A 19,598-nucleotide genomic window follows, 5' to 3' on the forward strand; every position below is an offset into this window, starting at 1 on the left:
CTTTACCTGACTGGTTGTCTTGTTGGATTAGGACAAAGTGTATGAAATACATAAATGCATGATGCTGTATTAAGAAAATTGACTCTTTCAAAATTCAAAACTATTTCCTAGTGTTTCATAAATTCTGGTAAGGAGTAAATTGCTTTTTAAAAATGTGTTTTATAAATACCCCCTCAAGTGCAGCACAGTGCTGTTTAAAAGTTTATATTAATGGCTCTTTTTGTTTTCTCAAAGCGTACCATAAGTTCAATCTAAGTTAACTACAGAAAAGGTCAAAAAAATGTTTCTAACTTTTCTGGAGCACAACTAACTTAATATTTAGCAGCTGGCAGCTGTGGTGATTACTTCTGGATTATATCTAAAGTCTGCCGGAATCTAATTACTGTGATCTATGAACCAGGTAATTAAGGTAAAAACTCCCACATTTTCTTATACCTCATTAAAGTATTTCCTTTGAAAATTGTTAGCTAATGATGGTACATTAAGAGTTTATCCATTACATGACAATGAATAATTAACACCTTTGTCCTGGGACATTAAAGGACAGAATGGTGTTTAACTGCTCAATGTGAGGATAATTATTTCTTAATTTACAGTGCAAATATCATGCAAGTTTGGGGAGAAAGGACAAACCAAACCGGGAAAACTGAATGGAAAGAAATTACTTCTTTTCATAGAATTGCAGAGGATTTGGATTGGAAGGGACCTGAAAGATCATCTACTTCCAAAACAACTGCTGTGGGCAAAGACATCTTACATTCATTTCCTTCTTTACCAATAAACTTCAAGCCCTGTCTGCATGCAGGACCCTTGACTCACCTCCCCACAACCTTTGTTTTCAAGTTATAACCGATTCCAAATGTGTATTATCACCCTAAAGACTGAGATCAACTCTTGGGTCTGAGTGTTCCAGGCACTGGGAATGCAAACATTGCAAATACAGCTTTTTCTCAGTAACCAAATCCAACATATGACACACTTCAACAAGTGGATTAGACATGGGGAAATGGAAAAGCAACCTGTGATTGTACAGGGCACACAATCACATAAATTCATATATTGGTCAAAATTTTCTTGAAGAAAGATAAATGAATCAGGTACAAGAAATCTCTGTTGTAAAAGCTGGTACAGAATAAATTAATTTGCTTTAGGACTGCTCGGGACTGGCTCTGCTCTACCACGAGAGGCATGTACTTGTTGCAAACAGCACAGCAAGGGACTCTATCTGTACTCAAGTTCCTAATCTGAAAAGCCTGAAAACTTCCAGTTTGATTGCAGCTGCTCTGCAAAATAACAGCTTTGGTGGGAAACAGTCAAGGAGTTGCTTTTAGACCAGAACTTCAAAAAAAAATTTCTCACCATCATCTGTTAGACTATCAAGTAATTACATGTCTAGTGGAATCCCTGCCTACAGAGGGAAAAAATTTAGTCTGAAACAGAATATATTTTGCTTGGTTTTAATTTTGTCTCCAATTATGATACATTATTTATAAAGCCACAAAAAGTAGTAAAGTAAGATTTTTCTGAGAGGTTTTTCTGTTTATAAGGAACTGAGTTTAACAAATGAGATAATTAGGAAAATTAAGGTTAAAAATATCCATTCTATATGAGAGAGACATGCACGGCTACTCAGGAAATCCTGCTGTAAGAAATTACCAAGGCCAGACTACCAGACACACTACATGTCTGCTAAAAGATTAAATCAATCTGCCTTGGAACCGCTTTTTCTCGAGGAACTGGGAACTTTCAAATCATCTCCTTCCCAATAATTCTAAATTCCTATTAGGTCAAGTAGTTCGGGCTTCTGGCTTGAAGGCAAGCTTTCAATCAGTTCTCGGCCCATTCTTCTTCCTGCTTCGGTGGACATAGCCTTTTGCCAGAGCTTCAGCAGCAATCCTCCTTGGAAAGAAACACAACATGACATTGGCAAATTAGCATGGAGCTCCTGCGGCTCGCAGCACACCAGGGACCAAGTGCGCGTCTGGCAGCAAGCACCAGACACTCTCTGGGGACAGAGGATTGTAGACAAAGCTGGAGCTTGCCGGTGGGGTGATAATTGCCTACAAATGTGCAGGGAGACGCAGAGCATTCATTCAGCTCAGGATCCTCTGTACTGACAGACAAAGGGGCTTGCTCCCTTGTCACCAGTGTTGCGGGGTCGAAATGATTGAAGACTTGTGGGAAGGTCTTAGTCTGCTCTGGCACATAGCTCCGTGCTTTATGGAGCAGTAACCTGGGAGGTATAGTCAGTCGTTTTCACTCTAAAACAGAGTGTTCACTTTCTGCCAGCTAAGACTTCAAGCTAAAGAAGCAAATGATCCAAATACTTTTGTCCAGGTGATAAGCAGAGGCTCTCTAGGACATGTGGCTTGGCCAACCCAGCCTAGCATCAGCACTGGTTTGCAGGATAGTCTCTGCCTTCTCCTCACCCCAGTCAGTGCTCATCTTTGGAGTGGATAGAGGGGAAATGTGAGGGTAAAAATGTCTAGTGTAAGAAGAATTTATTCTCTTCCTGTTCTGCCTTTGGGTAAAAAGCTGATCTGACAGTCCGTGAGTAGAAAACCTTTAGAAGCAGCACAACTCTCATTACAGTTCCTGCTGGACTAGCAGGGGCAGCTGAACGGAAATAAAGAGCAATCAAACTCTGAATCAAGAAATCAAGTCCCACTCTGGGTTAGACAGGGTCCCATCCTAGGAGGTAGTAAGACCCTCTATCTGCTGTTGAAGTTTGCCGTACCAGTAGAGAACCCTGTCTCTCACAGGATGTATTTAAAAGCACCTACAAAACCAGTATATTTTGTCACCTGTGTTCTGTAGCACTAAGGTAGGGTCTTTCAGGTCCCTGATGAGGCTGTGGATTTAGATGCAGTTAAATTTGTTTTAAAGCTCCTTTTTCTGATCTGCAAATCAGTTACCAGGATTTATTAGGTGGCATTTAATTCTCAGCTGAATTCAAAGCTCATCCAGTAGAGCAAAGTCAGGGAAATCTCTCCCCTGCAAAGCAAGGGATTTCAGCTATGGGATTCATTATGGCTGCACCTGCATGAAACTTATCTCTCTCTCTCCTTCCATTTATGATGTTCAACACCCACACATCCTTCCCTCTCTCCCTGCAGTGCTGTCCTCACCTCATGTGTTACGCTGGTGCTCTCGACCCTCCTTCCTGTTCTGGTCATGCTTTTCCTTGCTGTGCTCCTCTCCCTTCCTGGAGGTATGTCAAGAAACCCCAAACTTTGTCATAGGCTGCCAAGCAGGCAATAGATCTGTTCAGACCCTTATTCAGATTCCAAAAAATAATGCTGTGTGAAAAATGTGAGGGAAGCACTCTGTGATGGGAAGATGCTCTTTTGTAGCACTGAATAGCTTTATTTCACATCTTTTTCAGCTTTAAATCCAACTGGTGAGAGAATTTTCAGTGAAATGTACAGATAGAAGAGGATCACCATATCTAGGCATGCCAATTTTTCAGTGTATTTTTGCATTCTATTTTAATTTAAAGATTCAAAATAACTTTCTTCATAAAGGTCAAATAAAAATAACCAGCCCAGAAGTAGCTACGAAAGAACTGAATCCTCAGGCGGGTGTAATTCTGTGTTGCACCACTGGATGGTGATGTACGACTTATTTTGCTGAATACGATAAAGTCAGCATTGACTAAGGATCGTTTTTCTGGGTCAGATCTCTGTTAAATCAAAGACCGAGAGAAAACCAGAAACTGAAACCAGAACACTTCTAGACACAAAAACTGTTGCTCATGATACTTTACTTTTTGTTTGTTTGTTCTTGTTCAACTGGTATAATAATTTTATTTACAGCTATGAGGATTTCAGATTCAACTGGTGAAACCCTAAAAAAAGTCTCTGTTTTTAAAATTTCTGTAAAAACTAGGAAAAGAAAGACTAAGATCATCTGCTCCCATAATGTTTTGGGGTTTTTTCTCACTGAAATCTCTCATATTGTCAGTGTTATGCCAAGAGCATTTGCTGTGGGATAACATCTGTGTTGTTTGCTTATGGTTGTATTTTAATTGTTTTACTGTTAATCTCTAAAATATGTTTATACTACTTTATATCAAACATTCACTGTATTCATATGGAGAAAGTTTTGTAAAGAGAACAGGATATTAATATCTATGGACAGCAGACATCTGTAGGTCAGGCTCATACCTGTTATTTTATTTACTTTGTGAAGAGCTCTCAGTGACACCAGGACCTTATTTTGCTCTGGACTGAAGCCACAAATGGATGGGAGAACATCCCCTTCAACAAGGATCCTCGGGGGCAGGAAATCCTGGAAGTCATTTGTGGTCAGTAAGTCTGTTCTGAAGTGTGTAGCAGCAATGAAATCTACAGCATTAGCCCAGTCTTCACCAAAAATTGCTTCTGGATCAGAGAGATATTTTAAGCTGAAAGAGAAGAAAATAAAAAATGTGGCAGATAACTGAATGCCCCTGTACAACACACAGTTGATCCTTTATCCCAAAGGTTTTTGTTCAGTATAAAATCCTGAGTGGCCGCAGCGCCACAGTGACTTGAAGCCTCCTTAAGTACTTTATACCAAATTTCTCCTGGCAACCCTGCCTCTTCCCAGATTAAACACAGCTCCTGAATCAGGCCCTGGCTCCCAGAGGGGAACCAGCATCTCATTTTAAGCCCAGAGCCTGACTGATCATGGCAGTCTGGGCAGCCATCTCTCACTGGTCATCCCACACTCTGAGAGAGGGGAAGGAAGAGCAGAGCCTAAAGAGTACATGGGCTCATGCAGACTTTGTTAGGATGCCAACCTTCCAAGGAGGCCTGGAGGTGGAAAGATGCTCCATGGACACCGCTCTATTCCCCTTACCTGTCGTGGAATTTGGGGAGTGCATAAGCAATGGAGGAGGTGTGTGCCTTCCACATGAGGCCAAGGGCATCGTCCAGTTTGAAGGAGGAGAGGCTGGCAGAGCTCCCAGCTTTGTGTTCTGTAGATAACAGATACTGCAGCAACAAGGGAGCAAAAAGGGCAGAGAATGTGAGAGGAGGTTTAAACCCAATTCTTATTTCTTTATATAAGCAAATGCCTCACAAAATAATAAGCTAAAGGAAATTGCATTTGAATAGTTAATAATAGTTGCTGTTCTTTGACTTCAACATTGCAAGGGATTTATTCACATAATTTGGGTATTTGGTTACAAAAGTTCAGTGGACTTTTGCATCTGAGTGCCATGGAATATTCAGTATTAAAATAGGGGACTCTTTATTATCTTAAAAAAACTTATCTATATTCTTTTAACCACAACTTTCTGAAGATTTTCAGAAATAAAGAAAATTATCCTTGTTATCATTATAGTTATTTGAGAAGTAGATATAATAACTTCTGAAACATGATGCATGGGAAAAATGATCTTATGAAGACAAATCCAGTCTTACTCTTAAATATCTACTTTCACTCACAAGGGGGACTTACAGTTTAACATTCCTGCTCATTATCAGTTATTTGACTACCAATAAAAAATATTGACTGCAGTAGTCGAGCTATAAAAAATAGCTATTAAATCTATGAAGTAAGAAATATTGTTATTTTTGGCATTAGAGAACAGTTGAATAAGAAGGAAAGATAATATCTCCTTGCTTAAATAGGTGTGCTTCTGATTGATGTTTCAGCATTTTTAAGTTTTAGACGTTTAAAGAAATAAACAAACCTTATAAAACCAACCAAAGGGCACTTTTTAAGGGCTGTGTTCCATCTCACAGACATATTTTGCATTGCTAACATAGGCAGTATTGGAAGAATACAAATATAGTTGAATACCAAACAGTGTCTTGGAACAGAGGCCAAAATGCAGAACTATCTCAAAGGAAGAGAAAAATTCCATAACTTTTAAAAACCCTGTCCTACTTATTTCTGAGTCACTGTATGTTATGCTTTCCATTTTTCCCGCTTGCTATTTTTACATGAAGCTGCTATTGAAAACAAACGGAGCTCTTTGAATCTTAAAAAATGACAGTAATAATAGTTTTTAAAGCTAACATTTTGGTATAATTTCTAAACGTATTTTTAAAAAAAAATATTTACTTCAAAAAAAGCCTTCCAGTCATCCATGAGCTTGGGCATGCGAGACCAGCAGTCTTTAACGCTGTAACAGAAATCATCTTTTTGCTCCTCTGGTGGCAATATTTCTACTTCATACGGCAGCTGCCCAAAGAGACCAGCCTCCACTGCCCCCAGAAAGGGTATAATAGACAGATAGTAATTCATACCTGCAACAATAATTAAAAGGCAGCAGCTGTTAATCACAAGCAAATGAAAAATTGTGACACAGGAAAATGAACTCTCTCCCACACCAAATGCAACTGTTTTAAATTGCCACAAATACAACTGTGTTCAGCAGTGGAATATATGTACTGAAATGTAATAAAGATGACACTTGTATTGATTTAGATATGATTTGTAGTGTTCATTTATGCATTGTCCTTTAAGAGCCTTGTATGAGCTTCTACTGTGTTTTACTTTGCAGGAAAGGAAAAAAGCTAGTGGAAAAAACTTAGACCTTTTTAGGCTGTCATGGACAGGACAAGAAAAGTCTCTCAAATATTAATTGCAAACTAAATGTAGAAAGACTAAGGGGTATTCCACAAGTATTGTTGCTATTAAAAATCCCTCTTCTATGTACCCTATACCTATGAGAAAGGAAACTGTGATATTTTACTGGAAAATAATAATTTTGCTTTTAAAAAATATTTCACTCACTGAAAATTTCTTGGATATTATCTCAGGTTATCTGTTTAGATTTATTTTATGATGATGGCTTTCTTTGGTGAGATGCGCAAGCTGGAGCAGTCAGACCCAGAATGTAGGAAACTCAGGCTCAGCTCTCACTGGTGCCAAATCTTGTCCCCAGTGAGAGTGCCCACAGGGCTATTTGATATTTCTCTCTTGAAAGGAGAATCTGAAATTCTCCTCTTAATTGTGTCCCCTTTGTAGAAATGAAGTTCAATAGTTCTGAGTGAAGAAAACCCTGGGGATCTGTTGTTCTCCCTCTTGGGTGGACACCTCTGAGTTCTTGTGCTAAGACATTTGCTCATACATGGTCTCAGGGACATGGCCTGCACTGATGTTTTGTTCAAAATCCCAGCAGTGAGGACCAAAATGATCAAAACCTGAACACCTTCCATGTATCCATGTCCTCCTAATGGGAAGCCATTGTTCCACCTTATGGGAGAAGATCACAAAACAAAGTTCACAAAGAAGGAGTGTGTGTGTTGCCTGTAGTTCAGCAGGGACTGGGTCTGCACACCTTAGGAGCAGGGATACTGAGGGAACTTGGTGTATTACTCTAAGCATGAGGTGATAAAAAAGGATGGAGCAGCATGGAGGTGCTGTGGTTATGGTCTGTTGAAATCAATGCAGATATGAAACAAAGGATGGAACAACACAGCAGTGTTGTGGTTATGCTCCACTGAAAACATGCAGCTAGCAGGAACTAAGCCCAAGGAGTGAACCTTGCTTTTCACACTCTGCATATACTAATGACTCAAGAACCACATCAACATGAAATGCCACCAACTGTAACTAAACCTTTCCCCAATAAAATATAAATCTAGTTAAAGTGGGGAGGGAGGTCAGAGAAGACTCCCTCATAACTTCTGGGATCAGTCAACAGGTTGAACTTGCCTTCTTCCCCCAAAGGGATGCCTATTGGGTAAGAACCTCATTCTGTGCAAGCTAAATTATTATCACTAGCTAGCTTTAATTGGTGATTAGAATTGGTCAATATATTGCTTCAAATTAATTTTTGCAATCAGTTGCTGTCAACAGCAATCTCTGAACCTTAACCTGTCACAATGTTCGACTATCAGTGTGTTTGTAAATAAAGTGTGTTATTCAGTACACTGTTTAGTGTGAGTCCTTCAAGGGCACTAAGGGAGGAGTGGCCAGAAGCAGATAACATAATTGGCAAAACTGGAAATAACTACCAACTCCAAGTAGGAACATTTTTGGTGTGTGACCCTAAATGGGTTGGTCAAGACATGCTCCAGTAGAGTGGGCTCTTTGGTGGGGTCCCCATAATGGGGCACTGACAGGCTGGTCAGGCACAAGGGTTTCAACTTCCCTGGGGGTGCTCATGGAACAAATGTAAAGGGTTATATATAAAGAGAAACCCCTTGTCTTGTGTGATACAGCTTCTGAATGTGGACCTGGTTGGGAATTCAGGAGGAAATGTCTGGCCAGTCAGAAGAGCAAAGGAAAATGCTCAAGTAATGAGAAGACAGTGATTCACTGAGACTCATTGCTGAACTGGCTCTTGCTTCTTGTTCACTATTTTCATGAGAAGTATTGAAACCTTGATGTCACATCACAAAGTGCTTATATTCTTTTAAGTGTTCTTGCCTATATTTGCACCTGCTTGGGTGACTTAGAGGGCATAAATCAATGCAGGACAGGACTATACTAAATGTTATTCTAGGCAAAGAGACTGATGTTCTTCAGTAGGTAGTATCCCATACACCTGAGGTATATTAAATGTGAGTTTCTGGTTTAAACTCCTTCCTGATTTCCTGTGACTACTTGTGCCAGAGAGGGCTGCTCTGAAGGTCAGCTGAAAGCTTTCATATCCTCAGAACACTGAGAGATGTTTCCATGCAGTCTCAAAGACTCTTTGCATGTTCTTGCTTCAATAGGGTAAATCAAAGCTGAGTTTGTACGTTTTCTGGAGGCAACAAAATGGACATCAAGAAAACGTGCAATACTTAGAAATAAGCGAAGAGCAGGAATTCAAACACTAAGAAAGTAAAAGTGATTCTATTCCAGGAAGGTCCCCTTCTTGCAAAGGGTTATGCAATGACTCTTTTTACTTGGCTCTGTGTGGGACACCATCCCACAGAGCACTAGTGCTATCCAAACACAGACAAGGAAAACCAAAGCTGAAGTGAGTACCACCGTCAGCTTTACCTAGATTTACATTTAAATTTTATCTACACTTATGTCTTTGTTCACTTGAAGATATATGCATTGAACTGCTGATTCACAGGCAGAAGATTAATATAAATGTCCACTGAAGGGAAAATATTCCTGTGGCAGGAAAGGGACAGAGCTGCTTGTTCAAAGCCACTGTCAGGTCTGGGGAAAAAGGGAGCTTACAACAGGACATCAAGGAGGCTGAGGAAGCAAGGGACAGAAGTGATGGAGGGAAAATATGCTAAGGGAAAAAGAACCAAGGATGGTATAAGAGCTACAAAGATTTCTGCTTGACATTTTTTCACAGAGTTTTAGTTTGAAGTGCAAGCATCTAAACTGAAGAAATATGCTCTGGACTAATCATAGACTGCAAATAATCATAGACTGCAAATATCTACAAATATCTACAAATATATATATCTGTCATAGTGCTTCCCTCATATTTTCAGATGGCCTTCAAGGACACTAATTTATTTTGGAGAACAGTGTGACAGCATATACTTACAGGACCACCAGCTTCTTACAGATTGGCACAGGAGCTCTCCATTTTCATAGCCACAGGAAGTCACACCAGAAGGATCTGCTAATCTACCTGAATGAATCAAATGAAATAATACAACAAATACTTCTCAAACTTGTCACACAAGAAATCCCACTGAGATGAAAAAACTATTAAGGAATAAAGCATGCAGAGTTTTGGTTAGAGAAGCAAAACAATCACTGTTGCTTTGCTTCAAAAACTAATGTCCTAGAGTACTTGTGTTTCCCATTGCATCGTAATTTGATTGTGTTTTACATTTTGAGCTATCCCTCACTGCAAATGTATTCTGTGAATTTATTGAACTGTTTGAAATCAGGAGATCACAGTATTTTTAGTGAGAATTAAATATACATTCACATGCAGACATGAGCCCATGAATAGCTGAAGCATAATTTCTAACAGATGTAGGGCTGCTAGTTCAGGAGAGCTGCTTAACGAGCAAAATAGCACAAACTAAATGTACCAGTAATTGCCTCACCTAATTGGGTTGTGTGATACAGAATCACTTCCAGCTTAATCATGCAGACAAACGTAGCCTTTCTGTGAAGCTAAGCATGCAAACATTGCTGTAACTAATTACCAAAGTTTGCAAGCATCTGTGCTGTAGAAAACATGCAAGACAGTTTGCAATTATTCATGAGAGGATATTTTACTTTGAGCCAGTGGCATGAAGAAATAGCCTAAGCCCTAGAAGAATACCATACGTGTACATTAAGTGTTGCCATGCAGAGTGTCAGGAAGTCTGCTTTAAGTGCATGACATGCAATTACCATGGCCTTGTGCAACAACTTGAGCTATTCCAGAGGCTCCCAAACTGCCCTGCAGAGCACTTGCTCTCTGACGAGTCAGCTGAATAATGGCAGTGTCATTTCTGTCAGATTAGAACTAAACCTCATTACCAAACCAAATTTTATGATACTTACACTCAAGAAGAAGAGATGATCATGAACAATGTACGTACAAATTGTCTTAATTATTCTTCCTAGCTGACTGGGCAGAGCTTGTGCTTTGGGGCATGCTAGCTACTCACACCTGTATCTTTCAGTAGCCAAGCACTGAGAACATGAACTTGCAATAATGAGGGCTGCAGTTCAACCCATTTTTTTTTTAAATTAAGATTGTGTTTTTTAATATTTACAGAAATATTCAATTTTTCAAGATTTTACTTCAACAGACTGTCAACCAACAGGCAGCAATAGATCACTGGTGTGAAAAGAGGGTGAATGGGAAGGATAAAGGCTAAGAAGAAAAAGACAAATGTTGCAAAAGAATTGTACATGAGGTTTACCAGATATTGTTAGCCTTGGTGTTTCAGGAAAATGCAGATTTCCCAGGCAGTATTAGTGATAATTATAAGATATGTAAAAATTGGAGCTGGAAGCATTAACTGCACTTACAGGTGTCCATACCATTTTTTGTTGTCTCTGTTTCCTCCTATTCCCTGTGCTGCACACAATTGTTATTTCAGTCTTCAGGTCTATCCAAGTTAATCTGTATTGACTGTGCCTCCCAGCTGTGCTATTGGTAACTATGTGAAACCTCATCAGCAAGATTTCTCCACTTGTTTTTGTGGAATGTTGTTCCTGAAAGTGCTAAATGTAGTTATTCTCATCTTGCTGATGAAGGACTCCTAGCACATCCTCCACTTAGCATAGACTTCTTTTAGCAGCAGTTATCACTAAATTCTCCTTCAGGTGCTCCTTTACCAGATTTGCAGTTCCCTTGTTCTGTAAAATGGAGTAAATGCATTTCTGAAATTTGAAAAAAAACCCATCATTTGTATGACGAAAGAAGATACCAAATTAGCCTGACAGAATTTACCTGTGATTCACATAACCTGTGCTTTATCCATTTTTTTATCTGGTTCCTTGTCAGTAAATATTCTTTCCTCTATACTTATTCTAATGTCTTGTTTGCTGCTGATATAAGACAAATAAATTTATTTGTTCTTATCTCCTTTTTTCTCCTTAAGTACAGGCACAATCTTTCCTGCTCTTCAGACACACAGTACCATGTGAATCTTTCTTAAAGTTCTTAATCCTAGGTTTATACTTCTGCATGTGAAATGGGGATAGAGTCTATCCCGTTTCCTCAGTTTCTGTGGGTAGGACTCTTACTTTAGCTTTACCTCCCAAGTGACAATTTCTGGTTCCACAATCTCATTCCTAATAGCCATGCTGTCTCAAGATCCTTGTCTCTGCTGTAAATTTAGGCAAAATACTGATTTCATTTTATGTCCCTGAGTGGATCATCACAAATCTTCATACCACTCTTATTGAGTAACTGCTTCACTTGTTCTTCATGTTTTACACAGAACCATAACCATAAAAATATTCTCTCAGTCGCATAACTTTCAGGATCAGACAGAACTGTTAATTCAAAAAATTCTGTAATATTTTCAAAGTTCTGTTGTTTTGCACCACAAACTCAAATCTTGCTTTTGTTTGACCAAGCTTTTTATGTTGATATACAAAGGCTTCAGTCACTCATCACTAATCTATCCCACTGCCTATCTGGATTAGGTTTAGCCCTTACTAACCTCACCACTGTATGAACCAGAATTACGTTATTCTTTGTCCCTTATCCATCTATCCTTCAAATGCCCACATTTATTTTACTGCAAAACTGCTTCCAGCTATGTGATACTTCTCCTTTTAGTATTTTTTTAACCTTCTGGTCATGTAAATTAAAAAATTTGTCTAAGTGTCAGTCCTATGACTCTTTAGCAGGTGACAGGACATCTTTACCTGTCTATGCAACCAGGGGCAAATCTTCCCCTCACAAACCATGTCCCTTGTCTCTACTCAGATGTTGTCACTGCAACAAGGCACATCCTCACTTTGTGGATGAGGCCATACTCCAAAACTCCTCCTTTTCAGCAGGTCCCCACTCAACTGTAGCTGCTGCATCCAGTCATCTTTGCCTCTGGCACACATTGGGTCAATTCTCCTGCTGTACCAGCCATTCGTTTCATGTGCTCTTCTTTTTGTATACATAAAGAAGGAAAATAGGAAGAATCTTGCCTAAACTCCAGCCAATTTCTCTTTGTTGCTAGCTGTTTGCTGGCTAGTTTCCTGCTTGGATTTTGCTTACTATCTTGTTTTCCTCATTTTGATGTAGGAGTAAATTTTCCATTAGCTGTGACTAAATGCTGGCAGCCTTCCTTCACCACCAGGTGCAGGACCTCTGCCTTCTCTCAAACCTACAGTGCGACCCAAACAACCACCACAAGTAACTCCAGGTTACATCCAATAAAGAAAACAACAGGCAGTCAGATGCATTTGTTTACCCCGATAAGATATTGCAGGCTTAGCCTTAAAGAACCTTTCACACTTGTTTCTGTGTCTGCTCCTCTGGAAGGGACAGAAAACAAACCAGAAAGACTGCCCCTAGACAACAACCAGCTTTTAGGGGATAAACCCTTTGAATCTGGACATAATTTAAAACAAAACAAAATAACAAAAAACAACAACAACAAAAAAAAACACAAACAAGCAAACAAAAAACCCCTCAACAAACAGAAAAAACTTTCATTTTTGTAAAAAGCATATTTAGAAAATAAGGAAGCTATTTCTAAATTGATCATGAAGAATAAATGGAAATAAGTTCTCAGAGGGAAATGTTGACTTTCAAATACATGTCTTAGAAATTCAACTCACATCACCTCTAGAAGCTTGTAACATGAACAAAAATAAAAGCCTATTAATTAACAATTTAAGAACAACATTGCAGAATGCATGTTCCAAAATCCATTTACATAAACTGAAGCAACTGGGAATGCCTTTCCAAAGATTTTTAGTTAGCTGAAATATTGCCCATCTATACTACAAATCTGGATTCTGACCTCTTCCTATAAGGAATTTTAATAGCTATTTCTCAGCAGGGTAAGGGTATTCACTCAGCATTTCTTTTTCAAATTGGCAGCTCTGTCAAAGTTTACACTGTTTGAGGCCATACTGGGCTTGTGAGGCAGAAACTTTGGAAAGGAAGCCTCTAAGCAGGTCTGGTAAACACTTTGCTAAGCCAGCATCTTAAGGAAATAATTCATACCTGTACGAAATTGCCAGCCATGCTGCAATGGTAATCCCCAGAGAATATTGCCACTGTTTTGGGGTCCAAAGGCATCAAAATATTTGGCTGAAGCACTTAGCAAGCTCTTATACACTCCCAGTCGATCTTGATAGTTCCAAGCACTGATGACAATTTTGTTGTCCTTTACTGGGAAATCCAGCAGGTTTCCAGGGGCCAGGTCCCACAGAGGGGGATAGAGATCTTCTCCAGTGACATCGTTTTCGCTCTGTGCTGCGGCAGGCACAGGACTCAGGGTGACGGTCACTACAAGAAGAGCGTGAATGCCAAAGCGGGGCCACATTGTGAAGGCTTGTGACCCAGGTGATTGTGGCTGCAGGGCTTTTATTGGTAAAGGTGAGGGCTGGACAAAAAGGCTGACTCAGACACACAAGCTTTGTCTCCTTTCCCTTTCCCAGCCATGACCCTGACGTGGAGTTGCCAGACTAGCAGCTGTGAGCCATGCTCTGTCCTCTCTGTGGGATATAGGGAGCACCAGCAGATGTTTAAGAGGAACCAATCTAATCAGAAAATGTCCAAATCTGTGCTGTCCATGACATATGTACACACTTCCAAATGGCTGAGGTGCTACAATACTGATTGCACAGCTGCACTATAAAACTTTCTGTGTCCATGTTTCTCACCAGCTGTCTGCTTCCCTTTTCCAGCCCAATTCCTTTGGGTAGAGAAGGGACAGCAGAGGCAGAGTTCTCACCTCAACACACGCACAGGCTATGGATGAGGTACTCTGAGGAGGACTCCAGGCACTGGCAAAAGAGCAGCAGTGACATGCTGCTGGTGCTGCCACTGTCAGCTTTGTCTTTTGGCCTTGGGACAGCTGCCTGCAGCCAATAGGTCATAAGAGCGTTGGAAGTAGCCAGACCAGCCTGTCTTCAGGCCACACAGCACCTGGCGAGCTGTACTTTTAGCACTGGCTTGTCTTGTGTAGAAGTGGTCATCAATATAAAGGTCAAAGGTCTCCTATTAATACCCCATGATCCTGTAGACTCCAGAGGTAACAGAAAGGCCATGCTTCCTGTGATAAAACTGGTGTTTAAGTTATACTCCAGCAAAAGTGAAACGGTCCAGCTGCCTTCATCTCACCTACTGTCAGGAATTCTAGGACTTTATTATCCTCATCTGCTTTTTCTCAGATAAGCAATGGTTGCAAAAGAACACTCAGCAAACAGACACGTGGTTTGTTATCTCTCTAGTCTTTTATTTGCATGAGAAAAATTGCAAATGCTGCTTTTCTTTGAAGTAATTCTGCGAGTTTCGGTTGGGCTTTGTGTGCGTAAAGAACCTTCAACCCGTGGGTGAGAGCAAGTCAAAAGTGGCTGATAGTAAATTCAAAAGAAATGTATCTCTTCAATTCAAAATTTTTCCATTTACTTTATTTATTAAGGAGACTTCCTAGTAAATAGCAGAATTTTTCAATGATCACTTATAACTGTTTTTTTTGCTTGTCCTTGGGTGAATGGGAGAGAAACCCAAATGATTTTGAAATACAGTGTTCAACAAAGATTAACCCAGATCTGATCATGCTACCTTGAAGAAGCTTTGAAAGATCAAGTTGTTCTTTCTTTAACTTCTATGGATGGTATTTATCTAATCCAAATGTGGGCATTTTAACATTAACCTAGCTGTGTAAATTCCCCTGCTAACAAAACAGAGAATCAGGCATATGCAGAATGTGACTCATTTAAAGCATGCCACTGAGAGATGTATTGTTCCTGACTGACTGACTGTAGAGGGAGTAGAAATTACAAGTTTACCTTTAGACATAGAAAAAATATTTTTAGATTAAATAAAATCAATATTCTTTCTACTACTTTTCTGAAATAATTTCTGATCTATACTCTGAAATACTAATTTCAGAAATGTTTTGAAATGTGCTTCCTTTTTTTTTTTTTTTTCTTGAAATAAGCTATTCTATTAAATAATCCTGAGGACAAATTACAAAAACTGTGCCAATTTCATATATATATATATATATATATACACACACACACAAATTTGTCTCTAAGTGAGGCAATGAATGGGCAGTAAGGCTCACCTAAATAGGAAGGATGATGAAAGGCATCAGACAAGGCACAAGATATATGGAGAAAACTTATGAAAAAAAAGGCACAAAGCTCATAATTGCACTAAGGCAGAAATTTTATTTAGAAACATGAAGGAGTGAGTAAGAGTGGTTGGCTTTTTTTTTTTTTTTTACCATCACTGAAAGAAGTGTCCCAATTGGGAAGCTAAACTCCTGTGTTTCTTTAGTCAAAGGGGAGAGTTTGAGTTCTTCTAATGAAAGTTACCAGACATTTGTATTACATGAGCGATTTTGCTTAAGGTATATAGGATAAATAGAGGTGAATAAATACCTTCACTTTTTTTTTGTAGAGATTCTGTATACATACATCCTCATGGCAGATTACCTGGTAAGGGAACTACTGGTTCCATGTTTGTGTGGAAATTTACCATGCATGAAAAACTGTTCTCCTGCTCTTCTATCCAGAAAGGAAAACCCTACTAACACTAAACTGGGCAGGCATGAAAATATTAATCACCAGTATAAATGCAAAAAACACACTTTCTTAAAAAACTCATAGTACAGAATTGAGATAAATTAATGGCATAATGCTTGCCTTATATCAATTTTTGAGCTATTTGACAGGAAAAAAAATTGTATTATGTACTAAATGGGAAATTAACAAGAATACATCTACTTAGACAGACTGCCGAGTCCCTTCACTTTTAGAAGTTTCAGCCTCTCACCTTATTATGGTAATAGAAGGTCTTAAATAACCCAGTCAATCTTTAAAGAGCCAACAATATTTTTTTATTAACATAATACAAAATTCTTCCTGAAAAATATTATAATTCAGTTTATAGACCTTATTTCATTTTTTGCACCTATCTTTGTGTGCAAACAAGTTGCTGATGTTTCTGTAAGACTTTAAGGACAACAGTTCTCCTTTGAGAAATACCTGAGCTGGTGTTTCCAGTTTGGAATCCAGTCGAGTGGGTTTGGCTATCCTGAGGGGGAAGAGGGGAGGGTACATGTGATCTCCATTTGGCTTGAGTGGTGTTGGTGTTGGATGTTGAGCCATAGCACCCCTCCAGGGATGCTAGCATTTTAAGCAAGGGGGAGATTAAGGAAGACTATTAGTGATGTCAGCACCATTATTCACCACTCTGTTAGCAAGTACCCTACCAGTTACTCAGTAAGCATGTGTTCCCAGAGACATAGCAGCAGAATCACGTGCTGGGAAAGGCTGCAGGATATGATGGGTGGTAATTTCAAGCCTGATACGTAATTATCAAATTTCAAGAGAGAATGTTGCAGTTTTCAAGCCGGCTACAGATTTTGCTTCAAGATAACTGCAGAAAAGCTAATAAGCATCAATTAGATTAGTTGAGGTGACCACAAGAAGAAATGGCAGCCCTAAGCCCCCAAACTATCAAAACATAAGGTTCCTTAGTCCTGTTGGATATACTGAGGAAGGAGCTGTAATGCCAGTAAGGAAGGGACATCAGTACTCCCAGTGGAATTAATTCAAAAGTGACACAGAATTTTGCAGGTGAGAAACATTTAGGTAAACTGGGGATATCATTATCCTTCAGCCACATAAAATAGCATGGAAAGGAAGGGTTTGCCCACTTCATTTTAGGGTAACAGTCCTAAGAGGAAGAATAATGAGTTTTCATTTGTATGGAATATTGCTGTGAGCCTCCCAACCTCACAGCACCCTGTTTCATGCCCTGACACTTGCTCCAGAAATTGTGGGTGCCCCTTGTCTATGATCTGTTTCAAGGAAAAATGACTACACTGTAGCTAAAAGTATTCTTCATGTAATTCACTGAGTAAGCTAAAAGCAATGGATGTATTTAAGTTTCTTACTACTCTCTGTTGTTATTGTTTGCAGCTATTGTCCTGAACAGGCTTTCTATTTCTTTTTGTCACAGGCTTTTAGTATTTGGCAGGGAGGATCTCTCTGGCTGCAGTATCCTCCAGCAAAACCCCTTAACAGGGCTGTAAAAGGGTTTATAAATTGCTACTGGTGTTTCTGTGAGTAAAGGTCATCAGGCAAACCCTGTGGTCACATGAGTGCAACCACTAATGCAGTAAGACATGCTGCGGTAGGAGCATCAGGCATTGGAGGGGAAATTATACTGCGTGTGTAGTGGATCTAGCAGGAGGTGCTGCATCATCATATCCTGGCAGCCTTGAAGCTAACATTCCTCCTTCTTTGGAAAACATCATTCTTGTGTTGTCTATTAATCCCATTCTCCCCTCTGCAAAAGCCTTCCTGTCTTCCCAGCTGATTTTGCCTCACCAAAAACAGTAACCTGCATTGAAGATCCTGACAATTCAGAGTATAAATTGTAATTAATCAACACACAGAGAAATGTCAGGTTCATATCCGTGGTGGGATTTTACCATTTGCATTTTTTCTTTCCCAGACAAAGCAGTATTCTTTCCATAATGCTGGCTGGGTGGAAGTCTGGCTGGACAAATAGCTACAAAGGCAGGTGTAAATCCAACATTTCCAGAGCTGCAGCTCATAGTAGTAAAAGAAGATTAATTACCACCAAGGTAAAAAGATGGATTGAAGAGCAAGCTACACACAAGATGTGTAATGAGTACCTAGAGGTGTCATAGGACACCTGGTGGTGTCCTGGCTGTACTTCCCAGATCACAGTGCTCCAGGGGAGTCAAGACCATACTCAAATTCCCTGAACAGGCTTGCTTGCAGGACCAATACAAAGATGTGCATTTATTTATATATTTTTATATATATATATATATATATATATATATATATATGTGTGTGTGTGTGTGTGTGTGTGGTGTGTGTGTGTGTATGTGTGTATGTGTATATATATATATATATATATACACACACACACATATATATAAACTATATATGTGTATATATATATGCATACATACATACATACTATATATATATATACATGAAAGAAACCAGACATTAAAAATATATTTATCAGACCCAAACCATAAAAATTTGAATTAACCTATAATTTTCATTTTCATAATGGTATTATGGAGGTATATTTACCTTAGAGGTTAGTTCAGATTATACCATAACCTTCACTGTTTTTTTTATCTTCAGCTTGAAGGTGAAGCTGATCATGGAGTCAGCTATCTGTAGGATTTAGCACCTACAGAGTGGTCTTCATCATCACCTCTTCAACACCTACCATAAAATACTTCAGGCTTATTTTCACAGTGTGATGGAATTCATTCCACTGAGTCAGACTATACAAAAGCTCCACTCACTGAAACACATACTTAAAAGTCGATATAACCAAAACAGATACTCCTGAGAGCATCTGAGTTGTAAACACCTGTTTAATGGAGGAAGATGATAGTAAATTTTTAATATGATATGTCTATTTTTCTTAGAAATTGTTGTCAAATACAGCCCTAAGACTGCTTATGAAGCCAAGGAAATCTTGTGGCTGCCTGTTTATATATCACCAGGGAAAGAGTAAACTGCAACAAAAATTACTAGAATCACGTTGTGAGTGGGGCTTATTTTTCAATCTGACATTAATTATGCATTGATTTATAAGACAAATACGCTGAATCTTCACTTATAATTTTAGCATGACATTTTAGTTAGATGAAAATGAGAATAACTAATTAGAAAAAAAATCAGCATAATGGAAAAGATTCTTTAAAAGAAAGACACAAGTATCCAAAGCAGTAAATCTGTGGCAAGATGCTAATGCCCAGACTTACTGATGTGAAGTATGCAAAATGACTGCATCAATTAGAAACTTGGACCAAAACAGCTTTTTTTTTGCCATTTGGAAGGAGTAAACAATTATTTCAGGGATTAAAATCAGCTCTTGAAACTCAGAGACTGCAGAGGAAATTTTAAGGAGGCTGTCAACCATCTTCTTCTAGCTGCAGCCATTTTCCTTAGGCTGAAAAATAAAAGGGAGGGGGAGGGGAGAAGCTTTCTTGCAAGAAAGGAAAGGCGAGGTAACAAAAAAATTTCCCAAAGAAATAGATTACTCTTCATTG

At 39.0% G+C, this 19,598-nt stretch overlaps 1 protein-coding gene across 1 annotated transcript; it reads right to left on the minus strand.

The window, feature by feature from the left end:
* Positions 1–1,441: 1,441 nt before the first annotated feature.
* C3H6orf58 (chromosome 3 C6orf58 homolog) lies at positions 1,442–13,850 on the minus strand. Its single transcript, XM_009092343.4, has 6 exons — positions 13,529–13,850; positions 9,443–9,529; positions 6,055–6,239; positions 4,843–4,976; positions 4,167–4,405; positions 1,442–1,899 (listed from the first exon to the last, which is right to left on the minus strand). The coding sequence occupies exons 1-6, from the start codon at positions 13,848–13,850 to the stop codon at positions 1,772–1,774; spliced, it is 1,095 nt and encodes a 364-aa protein (XP_009090591.1). The 3' UTR covers positions 1,442–1,771.
* Between the last annotated feature and the right edge of the window lie 5,748 nt (positions 13,851–19,598).

This window comes from Serinus canaria, chromosome 3 (genome assembly GCF_022539315.1).
Source record: "Serinus canaria isolate serCan28SL12 chromosome 3, serCan2020, whole genome shotgun sequence".
Taxonomy (NCBI): Eukaryota; Metazoa; Chordata; class Aves; order Passeriformes; family Fringillidae; genus Serinus; species Serinus canaria.